This window comes from Coregonus clupeaformis, chromosome 27, assembly GCF_020615455.1.
Source record: "Coregonus clupeaformis isolate EN_2021a chromosome 27, ASM2061545v1, whole genome shotgun sequence".
In the NCBI taxonomy this organism is placed as follows: domain Eukaryota; kingdom Metazoa; phylum Chordata; class Actinopteri; order Salmoniformes; family Salmonidae; genus Coregonus; species Coregonus clupeaformis.
The window spans coordinates 18,307,405-18,330,482 of NC_059218.1; the positions used below are offsets into that span (position 1 = coordinate 18,307,405).

Sequence of the window (23,078 nt, forward strand, 5' to 3'; positions counted from 1 at the left end):
TGTCTTGTTGTTCACAGGGAGTTTCCTGGCCGGTGCAGCGCTGCTGTGCAGCCATCAAGCCTCTTGATGGCTCTCTCCTTCTCCCCCCTCCCACCTACTTTCCCTGTTCTCTCTGCTCACGTCAGACTTTCCACAGTCACGGGGAGGCAGAGTGGAGGGGCCGACGACCAGCAGAGCACTCACAATCACACCATTTTGCTTTATCCAAACACAGAGCCTCTTCACACCTACTACACTTTTCATAAGAATACCGGCAACTGCACATATTACTCAAATGTAAACTTGCATATTTGCTAGCTAACGATCACTACCTCCGGAGGTTGCCTTGAAGCAGGGCAGTGCGAACAGAATTGTCTCGTTGAGCCAACCCTCCTACAGTATAAATGGTAATAGCAGAGCAATGTTTTTGAAACAGCTGAAATGTAGACATTTTCCTAACATTTGAGACTTGTTTTATTGAGTTTTTACCAGAAATTGCAGTAACAGCCTGTTACATTCTGAAATTGTCGCAGTAGCTGCCGGCTGCACTGAGCCACGTAAAACGATGGAAGCCCATCCCCACCACCAAAAACATGTCAAATGTAGATCATACAAATGGGATATGTTTTTTCATTTGTAACATTATGTGGTGATTTCAGAGGTGGCACCACAGGTCCCAGACTGGTGGGAGGAAATTGCTTTCCTGGGGCCCAGAGTTCTTTCTGATCTGGTTGTAGGCTAACCTAACCAACTCCGGACCCTTGTTGTAGCGTATGACATAGTAATAAATCAGTTGTAAAAAGGGCTTTCGATGGGCTATGTGGGACCAGATTATTTTTCTAATCAGGTCAAATGGTTAAAAAAAATAACTCCTGGAAAAATTCCTGGCCCTAGGGAGGTTGAAAACATTAAAACCCTTAACACAGACAAAGAGACAACAACTGCGATTGGACAATACAACTAACATGGCTGAGCTTGCTGTATGCAGGGTAGTATTGTGTTGGCCTTTGCATCTATAATTAAAATATACTCATACAGTATGTCATCACTATTGTGTTGATTTATTAATTCCAGTCAATAATTTTGGATTAAAAAGACCTAGATAGCCTAGCAACCCGAAGTTTGAATATAAACCAAATTTGATCACGTTCACATTTTCTCACAAATAAATGGGCTATTCTAGGCTATAAATACATAGCTTAGGCAATAAAAACATGATGTTACGTTTCCCCTGGCCAGGCCCAGATGGGATCAGAGCGCATAGGCTTCTCCAGGCTACCTGCAGCTGGGGTTGTTATTAGCAGGCTACAGTTGATCAGACTGAAGAACAGACTAATTGTGCACGTTGACAAATCATGATGCATTTTATGTAATTTCTTTAATGGCGGGTATGAGCTTCCATATAAAACAGCTTGTCGCAGTGAATTCACTTATACCCATGTTTTCAGTCGCAATTTGCTTTTACCACATAATGATTTGCATGATATTGATAAAAATGAAGCCTGGTTTGTTGTAATGTTGTAAGGTATGCTTACTGTACTTTTACATTCGTATGAGAGGGTTAATCGTTCATTTTTGATAGGATAATGTTACTTGATGAAGACATGCTGTTAGCAACTCTGTGCTTTTGTCTTGAAGCTAAAATGTCACGAGTGTAGCCTACAGATGAGAAACTAAACCCTTTAATTGTCTGCACATGCTTGTGAATTGTTGCATTATTCAAGAGCGTAATATGGTTTGGTTGCATTATTCAATAGCCTAGTGTAATATGTTTTAGAGGAAATGTTTCTGTCATTGTTGAATAGTTTGTGCTTACTGGCTAGTTAGTGGCTACTGTGATATTTTCGGTCAATTTGATCATCATGGTCAATTTGAGCTGCGGACCAAGAATGTCGTGTTGTCAGCCATGACAAAAGGTAAGGCAAGGATGTAATGTGAATTGAAAAGTAGAAATCTCTTTCACCACTCCGCTCCAGAGACTCTCTTTCATATCTCGTAGTGGGAATAGGGCTATAGTGAGAGAGAAGATGCAAAGAGAGAAGGGGGAGAGAGAGAGAGCAAGAGAGAGTGCAGGCACAAACAGAGAAAGAGCAAGAGGGGGAGAGAGGAAAAGAGAGGTACTAACAGGTTGTAAGATTGTATAGAGGGAGTAAAATAGTTGAGTGTGTGACTGAGGCCGTGTGAAAAAGAAGGCGAGCGAGGAAAATGACAGTGTCCAAGTATGTGTGCATTTTCTGAAATTTGTGAGAGGGGAAAAACTCAATTAGGGAAGAGAGAGGAGAGCTTGAGCCATGCATTGGAACCACATCATATAAAAATAAGTAGTGAAACCATGACGAATCCCACAGACAGTAATCAGGCTTGCTTAGAAGGGTAACCATGGTTATGTGCCCAATCAAAAGCCAGGTGGCCTGTCTATACTGGAAAACACACACACACACACACACACACACAAGCAGGGCTGCTGAACGGTGACATCATATCCTGTCTGAGTGCATTCCTGGGCCTGTGGATCACTAGATTGCGCCATGCAGCAGCCATCCCATCCTCACAGACAAACCTGTTCTTCTCTCAGCAGTTTATAGGCACCCCACAGAGGGAAAAGGCCACTTTATGGGGAGGAGGAATATCTAACAATGGAATTTTCCCATTGAGTCATGACCATTAGAGAGTGAGAGTTTATTGTATGACTGAGGTTTGCTGCTCAAGCGTTGAATTGGGAAAAAAGTATGTATTCTGTACAAAATGACTTCCGAACATATACATTAAGCTCTTGGTATGAAACTGAGTAGACAGTAGACTGACATATTGTACAGTATCAAGTCCTAAATGCAGACATCAAAACCTGATCGACCAACATTACAGCTACAAAGTGGTTCTTTCCTACAGGCCTTAGCACTTTTCACACACTTTTTGTGTTTTTCATATTACACTGGTTATTTCCTTGTAGTTACAGTACCCTGGTATTTTTTATTTTATTTCACCTTTATTTAACCAGGTAAACCAGTTGAGAAGAAGTTCTCATTTACAACTGCGACCTGGCCAAGATAAAGCAAAGCAGTGCGATAAAAAACAACAACACAGAGTTACATATGGGGTAAACAAAACATAAAGTCAAAGAATACAACAGAAAATATATATACAGTGTGTGCAAATGTAGCAAGTTATGGAGGTAAGGCAATAAATAGGCCATAGTGCAAAATAATTACAATTTAGTATTAACACTGGAATGATAGCTGTGCAAGAGATGATGTGCAAATGACTGCCTTGCCTGGTTCACCAACTACTTCTCAGATAGAGTTCAATGTGTCAAATCGGAGGGCCTGTTGTCTGGACCTATGGCAGTCTCTATGGGGGTGCCACAGGGTTCAATTCTTGGGCCGACTCTTTTCTCTGTGTATATCAATGACGTCGCTCTTGCTGCTGGTGACTCTCAGATCCACCTCTACGCAGACGACACCATTTTGTATACATCTGGCCCTTCATTGGACACTGTTAATCCATGCATTTGTTACTTCTAGATTAGACTACTGCAATGCTCTATTTTCCGGCTACCCGGATAAAGCACTAAATAAACTTCAGTTAGTGCTAAATACGGCTGCTAGAATCCTGACTAGAACCAAGAAATTTGATCATATTACTCCAGTGCTAGCTTCCCTACACTGGCTTCCTGTTAAGGCAAGGGCTGATTTCAAGGTTTTACTGTTAACCTATAAAGCGTTACATGGGCTTGCTCCTACCTATCTTTCCGAGTTGGTCCTGCCGTACATACCAATACGTACGCTACGGTCACAAGACGCAGGCCTCCTAATTGTCCCTAGAATTTCTAAGCAAACAGCGGGAGGCAGGGCTTTCTCCTATAGATCTCCATTTTTATGGAACAGTCTGCCTACCCATGTGAGAGACGCAGACTCGGTCTCAACCTTTAAGTCTTTACTGAAGACTTATCTCTTCAGTAGGTCATATGATTGAGTGTAGTCTGGCCCAGGAGTGTGAAGGTGAACGGAAAGGCTGGAGCAACGAACAGCCCTTGCTGTCTCTGCCGGGCCGGTTCCCCTCTCCACTGGGGTTCTCTGCCTCTAACCCTGTTGCAGGGGCTGAGTCACTGGCTTGCTGGTGCTCTTTCATGCCGTCCCTGGGAGGGGTGCGTCACTTGAGTGGGTTGAGTTACTGACGTGATCTTCCTGTCTGGGTTGGCGCCCCCCCTTGGTTTGTGCTGTGGTGGAGACCTCTGTGGGCTATACTCGGCCTTGTCTCAGGATTGTAAGTTGGTGGTTGGGGATATCCCTCTAGTGGTGCGGGGGCTGTGCTTTGGCGGAGTGGGTGGGGTTATATCCTTCCTGTTTGGCCCTGTCCGGGGTTTCTTCGGATGGGGCCACAGTGTCTCCGGACCGCTCCTGTCTCAGCCTCCAGTATTTATGCTGCAGTAGTTTATGTGTCGGGGGGCTGGGGTTAGTTGGTTATACCTGGAGTACTTCTCCTGTCTTATCCAGTGTCCTGTGTGAATTTAAGTATGCTCTCTCTAATTCTCTCGTTCTCTCTTTCTCTCTGAGAACCTGAGCCCTAGGACCATACGTCAGGACTACCGGGCATGATGACACCTTGCTGTCCCCAGTCCGCCTGGCCTTGCTGCTATTCCAGTTTCAACTGTTCTGCCTGCGGCTACGAAACCCCTACCTGTCCCAGACCTGCTGTTTTCAACTCTAAATGATCGGCTATGAAAAGCCAACTGAGAGACCTGAGCCCTAGGACCATACGTCGGGACTACCGGCCGTGGTGACTCCTTGCTGTCCCCAGTCCGCCTGGCCTTGCTGCTATTCCAGTTTAAACTGTTCTGCCTGCGGTTATGGAACCCCTACCTGTCCCAGACCTGCTGTTTTAAACTCTAATGATCGGCTATGAAAAGCCAACTGAGATTTATTCCTGATTATTATTTGACCATGCTTGTCACTTATGAACATTTTTTAACATCTTGGCATGGTTCTGTTATAATCTCCACCCGGCACAGCCAGAAGAGGACTGGCCACCCCTCATAGCCTGGTTCCTCTCTAGGTTTCTTCCTAGGTTTTGCCTTTCTAGGGAGTTTTTCCTAGCCACCGTGCTTCTACACCTGCATTACTAGCTGTTTGGGGTTTTAGGCTGGGTTTCTGTACAGCACTTCGAGATATTAGCTGATGTAAGAAGGGCTATATAAAATAAAATTGATTGATTGATTGACTGTGTTAACAAACCTCCAAACAAGCTTCAATGCCATACAACACTCCTTCAGTAGCCTCCAACTGCTCTTAAACACTAGTAAAACTAAATGCATGCTCTTCAACCGAACGCTGCTTGCACCCGCCCACCCGACTAGAATCACTACTCTCGACGGGTCTGACCTAGAGTATGTGGACAACTACAAATATCTAGGTGTCTGGTTAGACTGTAAACTCTCCTTCCAGACTCACATTAAGAATCTCCAATCCAAAGTTAAATCTAGAATCGGTTTTCTATTTCACAACAAAGCCTCCTTCACTCATGCTGCCAAACATGCCCTCGTAAAACTGACTATCCTACCGATCCTTGACTTCGGCGATGTCATTTACAAAATAGCCTCCAACACTCTACTCAGCAAATTGGATGTAGTCTATCACAGTGCCATCCGTTTTGTCTCCAAAGCCCCATACACTACCCACCACTGTGACCTGTACGCTCTTGTTGGCTGGTCCTCACTACATATTCGTCGCCAAACCCACTGGCTCCAGGCCATCTATAAATCACTGCTAGGCAAATCCCCGCCTTATCTTAGCTCATTGGTCACCATAGCAACACCCACCCGTAGTCTGCGCTCCAGCAGGTATATCTCACTGGTCATCCCCAAAGCCAACACCTCCTTTGGCGCAATTCCTTCCAGTTCTCTGCTGCCAATGACTGGAACAAATTGCAAAAATCTCTGAAGCTGGAGACACTTATCTCCCTCACTAACTTTAAGCATCAGTTGTCAGAGCACCTTACCGATCACTGCACCTGTACACAGCCCATCTGAAATTAGCCCGCCCAACTACCTCATCCCTATATTGTTATTTATTTTGCTCATTTGTACCCCAGTATCTCTATTTGCACATCATCTCTTGCACATCTATCATTCCAGTGTTAATACTAATTGTAATTATTTTGCACTATAGCCTATTTATTGCCTTACCTCATAACTTGCTACATTTGCACACACTGTATATATATGTATTTCTGTTGTATTTTTGACTTTGTTTTGTTTTACCCCATATGTAACTCTGTGTTGTTGTTTTTATCGCACTGCTTTGCTTTATCTTGGCCAGGTCGCAGTTGTAAATGAGAACTTGTTCTCAACTGGTTTACCTGGTTAAATAAAGGTGAAATAAAAATAAAATAAAAAGATACTGGGGTGCAAATGAGCAAAATAAATAACAATATGGGGATGAGGTAGTTGGGTGGGCTAATTTCAGATGGGCTGTGTACAGGTGCAGCGATCGGTAAGGTGCTCTGACAACTGATGCTTAAAGTTAGTGAGGGAGCTAAGAGTCTCCAGCTTCAGAGATTTTTGCAGTTTGTTCCAGTCATTGGCAGCAGAGAACTGGAAGGAATGGCGGCCAAAGGAGGTGTTGGCTTTGGGGATGACCAGTGAGATATACCTGCTGGAGCGCATACTACGGGTGGGTGTTGCTATGGTGACCAATGAGCTAAGATAAGGCGGGGATTTGCCTAGCAGTGATTTATAGATGACCTGGAGCCAGTGGGTTTGGTGACGAATTTGCAGTGAGGAAAAGCCAATGAGAGCGTACAGGTCACAGTGGTGGGTAGTATATGGGGCTTTGGTGACAAAACGGATGGCACCGTGATAGACTACATCCAATTTGCTGAGTAGAGTGTTGGAGGCTATTTTGTAAATGACATCGCCGAAGTCAAGGATCTGTAGGATAGTCAGTTTAACGAGGGCATGTTTGGCAGCATGAGTGAAGGAGGCTTTGTTGCGAAATAGGAAGCCGATTCTAGATTTAACTTTGGATTGGAGATGCTTAATGTGAGTCTGGAAGGATAGTTTACAGTCTAACCAGACACCTAGGTATTTGTAATTGTCCACATACTCTAGGTCAGACCCGCCGAGAGTAGTGATTCTAGTCGGGTGGGCGGGTGCCAGCAGCGTTCGATTGAAGAGCATGCATTTAGTTTTACTAGTGTTTAAGAGCAGTTGGAGGCTACGGAAGTGTCACGATCGTTGAGAGACGGGTCAGACCAAGGTGCAGCGTGGTTTGCGTACATGTTTATTAAATAGAATAAACACTTGACAAAACAACAAAAGCAACGAAAAGTGAAGTCCTATGGGCTATACAGGAAACAAGCCAAACAGGAACACAAACAAGATCCCACAACCCAGGCAGGAAAACTGGCTGCCTAAGTATGATCCCCAATCAGAGAAAACGAGCGATAGCTGCTGTTCTGATTGGGAACCACACCCGGCCAAACATAGAACTACAATACATAGAGTTTCACACCCTGACCAAACTACCTAGAGAATAACAGTCTCTCCAGGTCAGGGCGTGACAGGAAGGAGTGTTGTATGGCATTGAAGCTCGTTTGGAGGTTTGTTAACACAGTGTCCAATGAAGGGCCAGATGTATACAAAATGGTGTCGTCTGCGTAAAGGTGGATCTGAGAGTCACCAGCAGCAAGAGCGACATCATTGATATACACAGAGAAAAGAGTCTGCCCGAGAATTGAACCCTGTGGCACCCCAATAGAGACTGCCATAGGTCCAGATAACAGGCCCTCCGATTTGACACATTGAACTCTATCTGAGAAGTAGTTGGTGAACCAGGCGAGGCAGTCATTTGAGAAACCAAGGCTATTTAGTCTGCCAATATGCGGTGGTTGACAGAGTCGAAAGCCTTGGCCAGGTCGATGAAGATGGCTGCACAGTACTGTCTATTATTGATCGCGGTTATAATATCGTTTAGGACCTTGAGCATGGCTGAGGTGCACCCATGACCAGCTCGGAAACCGGATTGCATAGCGGAGAAGGTATGGTGGGATTCGAAATGGTTGGTGATCTGTTTGTTAACTTGGCTTTCAAAAACTTTCGAAAGGCAGGGCAGGATGGATATAGGTCTGTAACAGTTTGGATCTAGAGTGTCACCCCCTTTGAAGAGGGGGATGACCGCGGTAGCTTTCCAATCTCTGGGGATCTCAGACGTTACGAAAGAGAGGTTGAACAGGCTAGTAATAGGGGTTGCGACAATTTCGGCGGCTAATTTTAGAAAGAAAGGGTCCAGATTGTCTAGCCAATATGATTTGTAGGTGTCCAGATTTTGCAGCTCTTTCAGAACATCAGCTGTCTGAATTTGGGTGAAGGAGAAGCGGGGGGGGGCATGGGCAAGTTGCAGCGGAGGGTGCAGAGCTGGTGGCCGGGGTAATGGTAGCCAGGTGGAAAACATGGCCAGCCGTAGCAAAATGCTTGTTGAAATTCTCGATTATTGTATATTTATCGGTGGTGATAGTGTTTCCTAGCCTCAGTGCAGTGGGCAGCTGGGAGGAGGTGCTCTTATTCTCCATGGACTTTACAGTGTCCCAAAACTTTTTGGAGTTAGTGCTACAGGATACAAATTACTGTTTGAAAAAGCTAGCCTTTGCTTTCCTAACTGCTTGTGTATATTGGTTCCTAACTTCCCTGAAAAGTTGCATATCGCGGGGGCTATTCGATGCTAATGCAGTACGCCACAGGATGTTTTTGTGCTGGTCAAGGACAGTCAAGTCTGAGGAGAACCAGGGGCTAAATCTGTTCTTAGTTATGCATTTTCTGAATGGGGCATGCTTATTTAAGATTGAGAGGAAAGCACTTTTAAAGAACAACCAGGCATCCTCTACTGACGGAATGAGATCGATATCCATCCAGGATACCTAGGCCAGGTCAATTAGGAAGGCCTGCTCGCTAAAGTGTTTTAGGGAGCGTTTGACAGTGATGAGGGGTGGTCGTTTGACCGCGGACCCGTTACGTGCGCAGGCAATAAGGCAGTGATCGCTGAGATCCTGGTTGAAGACAGCGGAGGTGTATTTAGAGGGTAAGTTAGTCAGGATGATATCTATGAGGGTGCCCATGTTTACGGATTTAGGGTTGTACCTGGTAGGTTCCTTGAAAATTTGTGTGAGATTGAGGGCATCTAGTTTGGATTGTAGGATGTTAAGCATATCCCAGTTTAGGTCACCGAGCAGTACGAACTCTGAGGATAGATGGGGGGCAATCAATTCACATATGGTGTCCAGGGCACAGCTGGGGGCTGTGGGGGGTCTGTAGCAAGCGGCAACAGTGAGAGACTTATTTCTGGAAAGGTGGATTTTTAGAAGTAGGAGCTCAAACTGTTTGGGCACAGACCTGGATAATATGATAGAGCTCTGCAGGCTATCTCTACAGTAGATTGCAACTACACCCCTTTTGGCAGTTCTATCTAGACAGAAAATGTTGTAGTTGGGGATGGAAATTTCAGAATTTTTGGTGGCCTTCCTAAGCCAGGATTATTGACATGGGAGAGAGGCATAAAGCAATCACAGGTGTTATTCGAGAGAGCAAAGACAACAACTGGTAATGGCGATGAAAGTTTGGGCTGAGGCTAAACAGATAAAACAGGACAGGGTACCGTGTAAAGGAACAGTCCAGCAGGCATCAGCTGTGCAGCTGAGTGATCATAAGGTCCAGTGAACAGCAATGTGAGTCCGAGAGCAGTTCGAATTGGTGTTACAACACAGGCGATCAGGAAGCACGGATGTTGAATTGCGTGTGCTAGCGGGCCGGGGCTAGCAGATGGATCTTCGTGGTCGTCGCAACGGGAAGCCTGTTGAAACCACAGACGATTACGTCGGCAGACCAGTCGTGATGGATCGGCGGGGCTCCGTGTCGACACTAGGAGGTCCCATCCGGTTGACAGAGAGGTAGATAGCCTGGAGATGGGCCTGACTCGAGGCTAGCTCAAGGCTGATTAGCCAACCACAACATCCATTCGGTTGCAGCTAGCTAGTTGCGATGATCCGGTGTTAAAGGTCCAGTGATTCAGCGATTCAGCAGAAAATCCGATATGTTCTGGGTCGATAACGAGCTGTGCAGACTGGCCGATAATAGTCCAGGCTAGAGCTGGCTGGTAGGTAGTGCAGGCCACGGACAATGGTGAAAAAACCCGCTAACGGTGGCTAATAGCAAGTAGCTAGTTAGCTGGCTAGCTAGTTTCAACTGGAGATTCTAGATAAAAGGTAAGTAAATAATAGAATCCGTTCCACATTGAGTGAGGCGGGTTGCAGGAAAGTATATTTAGTAGGATGATAAGTGTGATAGGGGAAATATATACAACAAAAGACTAAAAAACTAAAAAACTGGCTATTTATATGGACACACAACAGAGTACACGACCGCACTGCTACGCCATCTTGGATTCTGGTATAATGGCTATGTAATGCTAAGTGCTGCAGAAGAGAATATCCCTCACCATACCCTTATCTAAACACTGGACAGCACACACACACACACACACACACACACACACACACACACACACACACACACACACACACACACACACACACACACACACACAGACCATCCACAATGTGGTAGATATTTCGTAAGGAAGAGGACCAGAGTGGCCACCTTAACCTCAGCGCAGAGAGAGAGCCCTCCAAGTCCTAAAGCCACAATCCCTTGTCTCTGGCAGCCCACCAATACTAAATACTCTAGTGTTGTACAGTACAGCAGACATCCTGCCCTGCACATGGCAGACAGAGAGAGAGAGAGAGAGAGAGAGAGAGAGAGAGAGAGAGAGAGAGAGAGAGAGAGAGAGAGAGAGAGAGAGAGAGAGAGAGAGAGAGAGAGAGAGAGAGAGAGAGAGAGAGAGAGAGAGAGAGAGAGAGAGAGAGAGAGAGAGAGAGAGAGAGAGAGAGAGTGAGTGAATGGACTGCAGCCTACCTGAGCATCACTGAGCTGCACTTTCAACCAGTTGCTGTCACTGCCTTCGGGTACTTCCAAATTGCCCTGGCACACTCAACACATGCCACTGTGTACACTGAGATTGTGTTTATTGCTGAATGACAGGACCCCTTTCAGTGGAGCAGGTTATCAATGTGGCATTTAGAGGGGTTTTATTCCCCTCCTATGGGTCGTACAGTGAGCCTCATTATCTCAGGGAGAGCGAGGGAAAGACACACAGGCACGCAAACACACACAAGTGAGCACAGTGTACACACACACACACACACACACACAAGTGTGCACCGTGTTCACACACATGCACACACAGCAGAGGGGGCAAGGGAGAATGTACTTTATTTGATACAGGACAGATGATTTCAATCATAGCCGTATCTGATAAGGAGCAGCACGCTGTACCTCATTACACCCCTGGATCCGGAGAGTGGGAGATTTGGGACCCTGACCCTCCTCCGTTTCCCAATCGTGCCTTTCCCATTAGCCTCTCCTATTCTCTCATCCATTATCTGGGAGGGAAATACGTGATAGTGGGGATACTGAACACCCATCCACTCGGATTAACTGGACAGGCGGATGGAGGAAACAGGCCCTGCTCTGGAGGTTCAGATTAGTCAAGGAAAGTATTGCTAAGAGGAAGGTAGGCTGAGATGAAGAGACACAGTGAGTGGAGATACACTTAAACGGATAGTTCACATGAAAATTATTGTTTGACATGTTTCGAAATCGCAAAAGTTGATGTCAAGAGGAGTTTGTGTCCCATGCCATCTTTTATGTAGATCTAACTATGTCCTAATACCAAATAAATTAGGACTGTATAAATTCCTAATTTCATTCGGTGCCTATTTTACCCCCATTTATTTAGGGTTGCGATATAGTTGGACATAAACAGCCCCTTATTCATTGTAAACATGCCAATAGATAGACGAGGGATGGTGTCTTGCGGGTCAATTGCTTATACTAACTGCATTAGGCCAGTTTTACATATTCCTGAGGACCTATGTTATAGGTCGAAGTCTTCACACGACACAACATTCAAGTCATCTTGTTCTTAGTCTGTTCAGACCCTTGCTCTCTTATTTTTTCTATCTTATACCTATAAATCCATGTAAACCTTAGGTAACCTTCAACACCATCACAAAACACTACCCTGCAGCCAAATGTACAATACCGTATATCATTACATGTTTGACTGACAGCACACGTACACTACCGGTCAAAAGTTTTAGAACACCTACAACGTTTTTCTTTATTTTTAGTATTTTCTACATTGTAGAATAATAGTGAAGACATCAAAACTATGAAATAACACATATGGAATCATGTAGTAACCAAAGAAATGTTACAAAAATCGGAATATTATATATTATATTATATAATATATTATATATTATATTATATTTGAGATTTTTCAAATAGCCACCCTTTGCCTTGATGACAGCTTTGCACACTATTGGCATTCTCTCAACCAGCTTCATGAGGTAGTCACCTGGAATGCATTTCAATTAACAGGTGTGCCTTCTTAAAAGTTAATTTGTGGAATTTCTTTCCTTCTTAAATGCGTTTGAGCCAATCAGTTGTGTTGTGACAAGGTAGGGGGGTATACAGAAGATAGTAAAAAACCAAGTTCATATTATGGCAAGAACAGCTCAAATAAGCAAAGAGAACAAGATGTGATTTGTGTCTTGAATAACAGTCAAACTGAAAACCCACAACCTTGTTTTTTGTTGTTGCTTTTCAGTTTTGGCCTTTCAGTAATTCAAGATGCAACCCACAAAGGGTCTTGTTCTTAGTTAGGTACTTTGTGTAGGGGTGACTGAGATGAGTAATACTTGAACGTTGTGTCGTGTGAAGACTTCGTCCTATAACATAGGTCCTCAGGAAGTTGTAAAACTGGCTTAATACAGTTAGTATAAGCAATTAACCCACAAAACACCATCCCTCGTCTATCTATTGGCATGTTTACAATGAATAAGGGGCTGTTTATGTCCAACTATTTTGATTTGTTTAACACTTTTTGGGTTACTACATGATTCCATATGTGTTATTTCATACAATTTTCTACAATGTAGAAAATAGTAAAAATAAAGAAAAACCCTTGAATGAGTGGGTGTTCTAAAACTTTTGACCGGTAGTGTATTCTAGCAACATTCCTCATGGCAGTGTATAATTTAGAAATTCATCCATTCATGTTTTGATGACACACCACTCTTTTACTTTAGTTTCTCTCCTCCTTTAAATCAGGAAATTCCCGAATGTGAGTGTATTTAATTGACTCATGTTACTCTGAGTAAGCTCACACTAAACTACTTTACCATTCAAACCCACATAGATAACCCTGACAAAACGCTGAAAGTAAACTGGTCTTGTACTTGAGCGATAAATCCCGCTTTTCTTTTGAAGCTGGGAGGAGAAGACATGCTCTGGTTATGTCTTTCAGTACTAAACCAGAGTGACATACTGTATGCAGTACGCATACCTCTTCTGTGGTAGGGGTCTGGGGTATGGTACATATCAGCTTGTATCATTAAGAACAAGTTACTCACCCACCACAACTATTCTTCATCAGACACTCTTAGAAAACAGGGTTCCAAAAGGGTTCTTCGGCTGTCCCCATAGAATAACCCTTTTTGGTTCCAGGTAGAACCCTTTTTGGTTCCAGGTAGAACTCTTTTGGGTTCCATGTAGGACCATTTGTGGAAAGGGTTCTACGTGGAACCCAAAAGGATTATATTTGGAACCAAAAGGGTTCTACCTGGAACCAAAAAGGGTTCTTCAAATGGTACTCCTATGGGGACAGCCAAAGAACCCTTTTTGGTTCTATATAGCACAGTTTTTTCTAAGACTGTAACATAAAGACATACACTACCAGTCAAAAGTTTGGACACACGTACTCATTCAAGGGTTTTTCTTTATTTTTACTATTGTCTACATTGTATAATAATAGTGAATACATCAAAACTATTAAATAACACATATGGAATCATGTAGTAACCAATTATTCTACAATGTAAAAAATAGTAAAAATAAAGAAAAACCCTTGAATGAGTAGGTGTGTCCAAACTTTTGACATGGTCAAAAGTTTTGAGAATGACACAAGTATTGGTCTTCACAAAGTTTGCTGCTTCAGTGTTTTTAGATATTTTTTTCAGATGTTACTATGGTATACTGAAGTATAATTACAGGCATTCCATAAGTGTCAAAGGCTTTTATTGACAATTACATGAAGTTTATGCAAAGAGTCAATATTTGCAGTGTTGACCCTTCTTTTTCAAGACCTCTGCAATCCGCCCTGGCATACTGTCAATTAACTTCTGGGCCACATCCTGACTGATGGCAGCCCATTCTTGCATAATCAATGCTTGGAGTTTGTCAGAATTTGTGGGATATTGTTTGTCCACCCGCCTCTTGAGGATTGACCACAAGTTCTCAATGGGATTAAGGTCTGGGGAGTTTCCTGGCCATGGACCCACAATGTCGATGTTTTGTTCCCCGAGCCACTTAGTTATCACTTTTTCCTTATGGCAAGGTGCTCCATCATGCTGGAAAAGGCATTGTTCGTCACCAAACTGTTCTTGGATGGTTGGGAGAAGTTGCTCTCGGAGGATGTGTTGGTACCATTCTTTATTCATGGATGTGTTCTTAGGCAAAATTGTCCACTCCCTTGGCTGAAAAGCAACCCCACACATGAATGGTCTCAGGATGCTTTACTGTTGGCATGACACAGGACTGATGGTAGCGCTCACCTTGTCTTCTCCGGACAAGGTGTTTTCCGGATGCCCCAAACAATCGGAAAGGGGATTCATCAGAGAAAATGACTTTACCCCAGTCCTCAGCAGTCCAATCCCTGTACCTTTTGCAGAATATCAGTCTGTCCCTGATGTTTTTCCTGGAGAGAAGTGGCTTCCTCGCTGCCCTTCTTGACACCAGGCCATCCTCCAAAAGTCTTCGCCTCACTGTGCGTGCAGATGCACTCACACCTGCCTGCTACCATTCCTGAGCAAGCTCTGCACTGGTGGTGCCCCGATCCCGCAGCTGAATCAACTTTAGGAGACGGTCCTGGCGCTTGCTGGACTTTCTTGGGCGCCCTGAAGCCTTCTTCACAACAATTTAACCTCTCTCCTTGAAGTTCTTGATGATCCGATAAATGGTTGATTTAGGTGCAATCTTACTAGCAGCAATATCCTTGCCTGTGAAGCCCTTTTTGTGCAAAGCAATGATGACGGCACGTGTTTCCTTGCAGGTAACCATGGTTAACAGAGGAAGAACAATGATTTCAAGCACCACCCTCCTTTTAAAGCTTCCAGTCTGTTATTCTAACTCAATCAGCATGACAGAGTGATCTCCAGCCTTGTCCTTGTCAACACTCTCACCTGTGTTAACGAGAGAATCACTGACATGATGTCAGCTGGTCCTTTTGTGGATTGGCTGAAATGCAGTGGAAATGTTTTTTGGGGATTAAGTTCATTTTCATGGCAAAGAGGGACTTTGCAATTAATTGCAATTCATCTGATCACTCTTCATAACATTCTGGAATATATGCAAATTGCCATCATAAAAACTGAGGCAGCAGACTTTGTGAAAATTAATATTTGTGTCATTCTCAAAACTTTTGACCACGACTGTATGTGGGGGTGAAAGTTTGTCTTCATGTTATATGAGAAACTGCACAGACAAATATGGTGCAGTAGATAAAGCCACCAAAAAGCCACAACAATAACCACACCACACATAAACACGCACAGTCGCACACACACACAGAAAAACACACTAAAACACGACACGAAGCCACCAAAATACAATGACACACATACAGTATCCACAGTCACACGCACAGCGTATCAGTAGGGAGCGTGTGAAACAGTGTGGCCCCCTCCTCCCAGGGAGTACAGGAAGGCCCAGACAATGAAGAGGCTTCATGCCGGGTTCAGCTCCACTCTCTCTCTCTCTCTCTCTCTCTCTCTCTCTCTCTCTCTCTCTCTCTCTCTCTCTCTCTCTCTCTCTCTCTCTCTCTCTCTCTCTCTCTCTCTCTCTCTCTCTCTCTCTCTCTCTCTCTCTCTCTCTCTCTCTCTCTCTCTCTGTCTCTCTCTCTCTGTCTCTCTCTCTATGGCCAGTCCTAGTCCTTCTAGTCAAGGCCTGGCTCAGGCCGAGAGCCACTGGGCAGTATCCGCTCCGGCAGTTATTTATACTCAGGGAAGACACACACACACACACGTGAGTTTCCTCATGGGGGTAAGGTTCACTGATTACTGTACCATAGCACAGTGTGTGTATACTGTGTTTGTGTGTGTGCCTGTGTGTGACGCTGGGTGTGTGTGTGACGCTGGGTGTGTGTGACGCTGGGTTACAGTGAGTGACAGGTTAGGTTAGTTGGTTTTCACCTCAGTACAAGTTGTAAACTACAACCTTTGTGACGTTAGCTATGGCGAATTTCCTGCTCAAAGGAAACACTTGTGGTTGGTGACATGACTGACAATGAGGCTCTGAGTGACCACAATAAATCTGACTTAGTGCCTCGATGAAGTGTGAGAAAGAAGTGCACTGTAATGTCTAAGAGTTGTGGTAAGGAGACGCAAACAGGTGTTCCATAGAGTTAACTACTCTTCATGTTTCAACACATCTAGTGTGCGTATGTGCATACGTGTGTGTGGTAGCAGCGTCACACAAAAACTTTGACCTGAAAAGGTCCTTTCAAAGTGAGTCATCCTCTTGTTTACAAAGAGTTTGACTTTATGTGAAACTAGCTTCACGGTAACACCATACTTAACCAACTTAACCTATTAGATTGAGTTGAAGGTTTTTTAGAGCAGAGTTATGTTCTTTTTAACCCATGTATATCAAATTTGCCCGAGTTAGAAAGGAATGACACAGGTAGGCTGTTGAAAGTGCGGAGCGAGAGAGACAGAAAGATGGGAAGACGGAGAGAAAGAGAAGAGTGACTCACTCACAAATCTCTTTAGAGAATCCTGAATCCATTACCATGTTCCAAAGACAATCACATTAGCTCCATAACAGGGGTGTCTCCAATTAAAAAGCTATTTGAAGCCCCTGGACAGTTTATAGTCTTCTCCATAAACACATCTGAGGAAAAATTCAGACTATGTGTCTGGGCCAACAGATCTATAGGGCCTAAGTGACTATCTCAATGTGTGATTTATTTCTTTGTAAACACTATCCCACCCTATGAACAAAGGTTGGGGCTCGTTCAACATCCTCTGAACATTTTAGCATTATTTGGTCTAAGATCTAGGAGGGAAAAATACAGAGAACTTGGCAGGGTTGTGAGACACCTTTGAGACACATTTTAAACAAAAGTGTGGCCACTGTCAATGATAGCATATGCCCTCCCAGCCACGGTTACGGATGTCTGTGTTCAATTCAGACTGGTGATAAATCACAAACTTTCTGAGTTTTCTTTAATTCAGCTCTAGTTGAACTAGTAGGCTACTTTACTAGTTCAGTAGATCTATACTTTACTAGTACAGTCAGTGAAATGTGTTCTTTACACAATAAAGCACTGAGATGGTTTATGAATCCCAAAGAAACAAACATGTATTTAATATGTTATTACCATGTAGTTACCATTTTACTATGTCAGTCTTAGTAAATACCTGGTAACTGATGTAGCATGAAATAAAGTACAAGATTCACTATCTACACTCAGTGGCCAGTTTATTAGGTACAACACCCCTTTTCACGTTTATTAGGTACAACACCCCTTTCACACCCCTACTACAGATAGTGAGTCACGTGGCCTTGGCTTGCTATATAAAGCAGGCAGACAGGCATCGAGGCATTCAGTTACTGTTAGATTGAATGTTAGAATGGGAAAAACAAGTGACCTAAGTGACTTTGAGCGTGGTATGATTGTCGGTGCCAGGCGCGCCGGTTCCAGTATCTCAGAAACGGCTGGCATCCTGGGCTTTTCACACACGACAGTGTCTAAGGTTTACTGAGAATGGTGTGACAAATAAAAAACATCCAGTCAGCGGCAGTCCTGTGGGCAAAAACAGCTCGTTGATGAGAGAGGTAGAGAATGGCAAGAATTGTGCAAGATAACAGGCGGGCCACAAACATACAAATAATGGCGCAGTACAACAGTGGTGTGCAGAACGGCATTTCGGAACACACAACTCGTCGTTCCTTGTCACGGATGGGCTATTGCAGCAGACGAACACACCCGATTCCACTCCTATTAGCTAAAAACAAGAAGAAGCGGCTCCAGTGGGCACGTGATCACTAACACTGGACAATTGAGGAGTGGAAAAACGTTGCCTGGTCCGACGAATACCGGTTCAAGTTGCATCATAATGACAGCAGAGTCAGGATTTGGTGTAAGCAGCATGAGTCCATGGCCCCATCCTGCCTAGTGTCAACGGTAGAGGCTGGTGGCGGTGGTGTAATGGTGTGGGGAATGTTTTCCTGACACAAGTTATTTACCTTGATTGAGAAACGTTTCCATGCCCCTAAGAGTTCAGGTTGTTCTGGAGGCAAAGGGGGGTCCGACCCGGTACTAGATGGGTGTACCTAATAAACTGTCCACTGAGTGTATGTTCCCTGAGTAACAGGTAATCTTGAGAGAATTGGTGGATAACAACTGCATCAAGCAGATCGGTCTACTGTAGGTCTCGGGTAAAGTAAATTAATCATAATGGACACTCATTTGACAGCTACTCATCAATCAAACAACATCAACATGTAATTAATAACACTTAATAATAGTGAAAGCACCAACTTGAGAATGTAAGAGCAACTTCAACTACATCAAACACGTCTTGGCATGTTCCTCAGGTTGAGTGGGTGTCATAAATGCCAGCTATGTCAGGTGGCACTCTGTCTGTCTGTCTGTCTGTCTGTCTGTCTGTCTGTCTGTCTGTCTGTCTGTCTGTCTGTCTGTCTGTCTGTCTGTCTGTCTGTCTCTCTCTCTCTCTCTCTCTCTCTCTGTTTGGCTCGATGTCTGTCGCTCTGTCTGGCTCTATGTCAGGGGCTACAGTAAACAGGAAACTGAGTCATGCATAAGGCGTTGGCAACAGGTGTATTTCCTGATAAATCTTGGTCAACACATGACGTCAATCTAACATTTAAAACAGATAAACAAGTCTTTCTACAGTAACAGGTGATTCAAAGTACGTAGAACGTCTCTTCAATGGCGTAAATATTAAAACGTCACTTTCTTTTTGAAGATACATTGACACTGTTAGAGCTTCCCCCCACATCCTTCCTCTTACTTTCTGAGTTTTGATATGAACTCTAATTGACAACAGAACAGAGAGACATGTGAGTGAGTGTAGACACCTGCCTTCTCATTACAACGCTTGCACAGGGGTTGCATCGTAATGTAGGCTGTAGTCTGCAAGTGACTTCTCTACTTTATCAATGCTGGTGCTTGCAGTGGAATGTAAGAAGAGCCAGCCTGGTACCATTCTATTTCACTGTACCAGGGTTTGCATCTTTGAGACGGTATTCAAAAAGACAATACTTAAATGCTATTGTGTTATAATAAAAAAATAAACGTGTATTCTACTGTTACCTTCAGAAACACAACCAAATGATTTTTTTGCCGACAGTTTGTGACATTTATTAATTACACTGTTCAAATTTTCTGAATGGTCATTAGCTTGAAGGGGGGGTCCCTCTAGGCCCAACGGTTCTAGAGTTAAAGAGACATATTCTAAAATGTGGTTCTAGAGAATAGGCCTATGTTTTCCACGTGACCAATATCTATCATGAAGTACCAGAAACAATCACTTTGTTGACCAATATCCTAAGCAACACTGTTGAACTTGTTCTTCTACTAATATAGAAGTAGTAGGCCTATAACCTATAACTCAATTTGTAAGTCGCTCTGGATAAGAGCGTCTGCTAAATTACGTAAATGTAAATGTAATAACTCCCTGATGGTTGTCTTTTTGTTTGTTGTGTGAACCCACACCCAGTAGCACAGTAAACCAAACCACAGATAACATCTAGTGTAAATGAGCGTGGGCTGGGCACGACTAGATTGATGCCACTAATAATCTGTAAATCAGTATTTACTAAAGGGACATGCACGTACACTGCAGTCATTTGCAATGGAGAGAGGGGTTAGTGGGTTTGAAAGTCCCCCGCATAGTCCCCTAGCAACAAGCACTGACTGGTGAGAAGACTCCAGAAGTTTCTGTAGTTTGCAGAAAATATCAACAATGACATCGCCACACCAGAAAGCGAAGTCATTTGGTCTAAGTAGCAGAACAATGCATGACTTCAAACTTGGATCTGGTGATTAGGCTACTCTGTCCAAAACAACCTCTGGTGCTGGCTTGTAGAAATGGAAAAGTTATGTCCTTTTATGTTGCCTACCCCTACCCAACTGACAATAACCATTAACCAACTGACAATAAAATAACAAATACCACCAACCTATGGTTGTGTGGCAATAAATGAATCTGTTTGATTGTTATTTCCATGAAAATGACTCACTAATTGGTTGATATTGCAAGTCTTCACATTTAAAAACAATCCCAACGTATTTATGTCTATGACTTTCTAATATTTAGTGTCAAACCCAAAGGGTCTTTTATTCAAGGTAAAGTGTTTCAGGTTTTACTGAGGCCATATTTATAGTGTCAGGCTTTGGCACTGCACGGCTGGAAAAAACAACAGCACAGCACTGAATGGCCCTTTCTGTGTGGAATAAACTTTACACTGGCAGGACTTACTACGACTCTATATTAAATATATAGGCGTGTGAGTGTGTGTGCGTGTGTGTGTGAGTGAGTGGGTGCGTGACCTAGGAATCTAGGTTCATTTTCCGCAATGTATTCATGAATATTGAAGCTGTGATATTTTGCAGACCACATTTCTCTGCATACCAAGGGTTCTGTATACTTTGAAACTTCTAGTAAAGAGGTGCTAAACCATGTTTTGATCAACATGGTGGCTTACATTGAAAGGTTGGCTTTGGCTATACTGTAGTTAGCTGTGTAAATTGTAAGTAGGCGTACCCCCATTGACATCAAGGTAATAACTAGCCTATACATGAATATAAAAAATTATATACAATCATAACTGGAGTTATGTTATAAGACACCAATTTAGAAGACACCAGCAGGGTCTGGTTTGTTTGACCCAATGTCCAAGACAGTGCTGATGCCTGAGGGCTGAATTAATAGGGTGGGATCATGTTCTGCACCAGATGGTGACTGTTGTCATGGGGGAAGGGGTCGAAATTATACAACACATGTACAGTAGAGTAGCCTACAGTATAAACTTCCAATCCTGTTTCCCAGTAAACAAACAAACACCACTTAAAATGCGCAGCAGTGATCACGCAATGATGTTCAAGTGCACGTGGGCTACAATTTCAGACACTACCGAAAGTTACAGTTGAATCAATACGTCTTGAGAAATGTTATCTAATGGATGGCTGAGATTGCAGTAGCCTATTGCATCTCTTGGTCAGCGGCGCAGCGGCTGCTCGAGCGTGGCCCCTCGCCCAAGAGCAAGTTGTAAACTTCGGGTAAACTTAAGTCTTCGTTTGTAACAGGTTAAATAAAGTATTTAATCTGCATAGCATCGGCCCATTGGCTACTATTTCAGCCGGAGTAAAAGTTACTTGGTATCGTTCAAACCTAAACTAATCACTTCAGTTCAACCAGTGGTCTTGACAGGCTATAGGCTGCACTTCTTGGCTAACTTACACACTTCTCGAATAGAGTGATACACGTCTCACACATTTCAGTGTTATCAAAACATAAGAAAACAACATAGTTTACTATGTGGCACTGTACAATATTTTATTTTCTTACCGAACATTTGATGAACGTCAGATTGAAGTTCATCTTGGAACTCCGAACTCAAGCGACTATCATCCAAAATTCAACCTCGTTTAGAAATCTAAAACTTCCTCAAACCACGACTATTTGCAAAAGAAACACATTGTAAATAAAAAAATCCGCTATTAAAACATCCGGTTGTTTCCATGCATTTAGTTATAAAAATATATACTGAAGAGGTGTCTGCCTTGAGCACTCTAACTTGGGACAGTCTCACCACCAATGGCATACTTCTTTCGAAGAAAGTCATCTATACTCATTGACGTCATGCCCATATACCAATCACATAACTCAATTTGGAGTGAAAAAACAAGAAGTAGGCGACAGTAGGCTGACATCAATAAAGAAACAATATTTTATGTACATTAGATAGAGTATTTTTTCTTCTTTACATTTTAATCATTTGCAGATGCTCTTTTCCAGAACAATTTACAGGAGCAATTAGGGTTAAGTGCCTTGCTCAAGGGCACATCAACATATATTCCCCCTAGTTGGCTCAGGGATTCAAACCGGCGAACTTTTAGTTACTGGCCTGACATTCTTAACCACTAGGCTACCTGCAACCTTCTTCATTCATTCCGACATTTTGTGTTAAATATATTTTGGATTACAATGTTTGGCGATAATATCAAATACACTATATCTGAACCTTCTGTAACGTAGGCCTACCTGAATAAGCCATATGTATGGCTCTCAGATCATCTGATTCATTAGGAGTAAACAATTGCACCCAGGGGAATTCCAACACTTGATTGCTTCTTTAAAGTAACTGTCCAGTGTTTCCATATTTCTAATGAAATATTATCTATAATTAATTACAATATGAGTGAAATAGTTTTCCTTCCATATTCTTTTCATTAAGTATTTCTGTTTTGGAATGGTGTGACCGTACCCCAACAACAATGGTGTGGGCGTATACCGGTCATTAAAAATATTCATGCAAGTAGACCGCTGATTGGTCAGCTCATCCTCGTCAGGAGGATGACATCTTCCTCTATGAGGAAGTAGCAAGCATTTTTGAAATGGTCTGTTTGTGGTGGGTTTTTTTAAATGCCTTTTCTCCAATTTATGCTTTGGCCACAAATACAAGTATAGGATGAGTCAACAACATTATTTGGGTATGAGTCAACAGAATATGAACTTTTGAAAGTGAGATTTTCACTTGACAGTTCCTTTAAATCATAGGATCCATTCTGCCAGTGCCAGAAAATGAGGCAACAGTGATATTGTGCACTCAGCAAACCCATACTCAAGTACAGAGTAAAGAATTAGGAATTACTACGTCAGTTTACTGGCTAGCCTATGCC

At 43.2% G+C, this 23,078-nt stretch overlaps 1 protein-coding gene across 1 annotated transcript in view; it reads right to left on the reverse strand.

The window, feature by feature from the left end:
• Nucleotides 1–21,982, reverse strand: part of LOC121541591 (tumor necrosis factor receptor superfamily member 10B) — a 40,703-nt gene extending 18,721 nt beyond the window's left edge. The window contains exon 1 of the mRNA XM_041850716.2: nucleotides 21,745–21,982. Within this exon, the coding sequence (XP_041706650.1) occupies nucleotides 21,745–21,777 (33 nt within the window). The 5' untranslated portion in view covers nucleotides 21,778–21,982. The remainder of the gene's footprint in view (nucleotides 1–21,744) is intronic.
• Nucleotides 21,983–23,078: the final 1,096 nt, after the last annotated feature.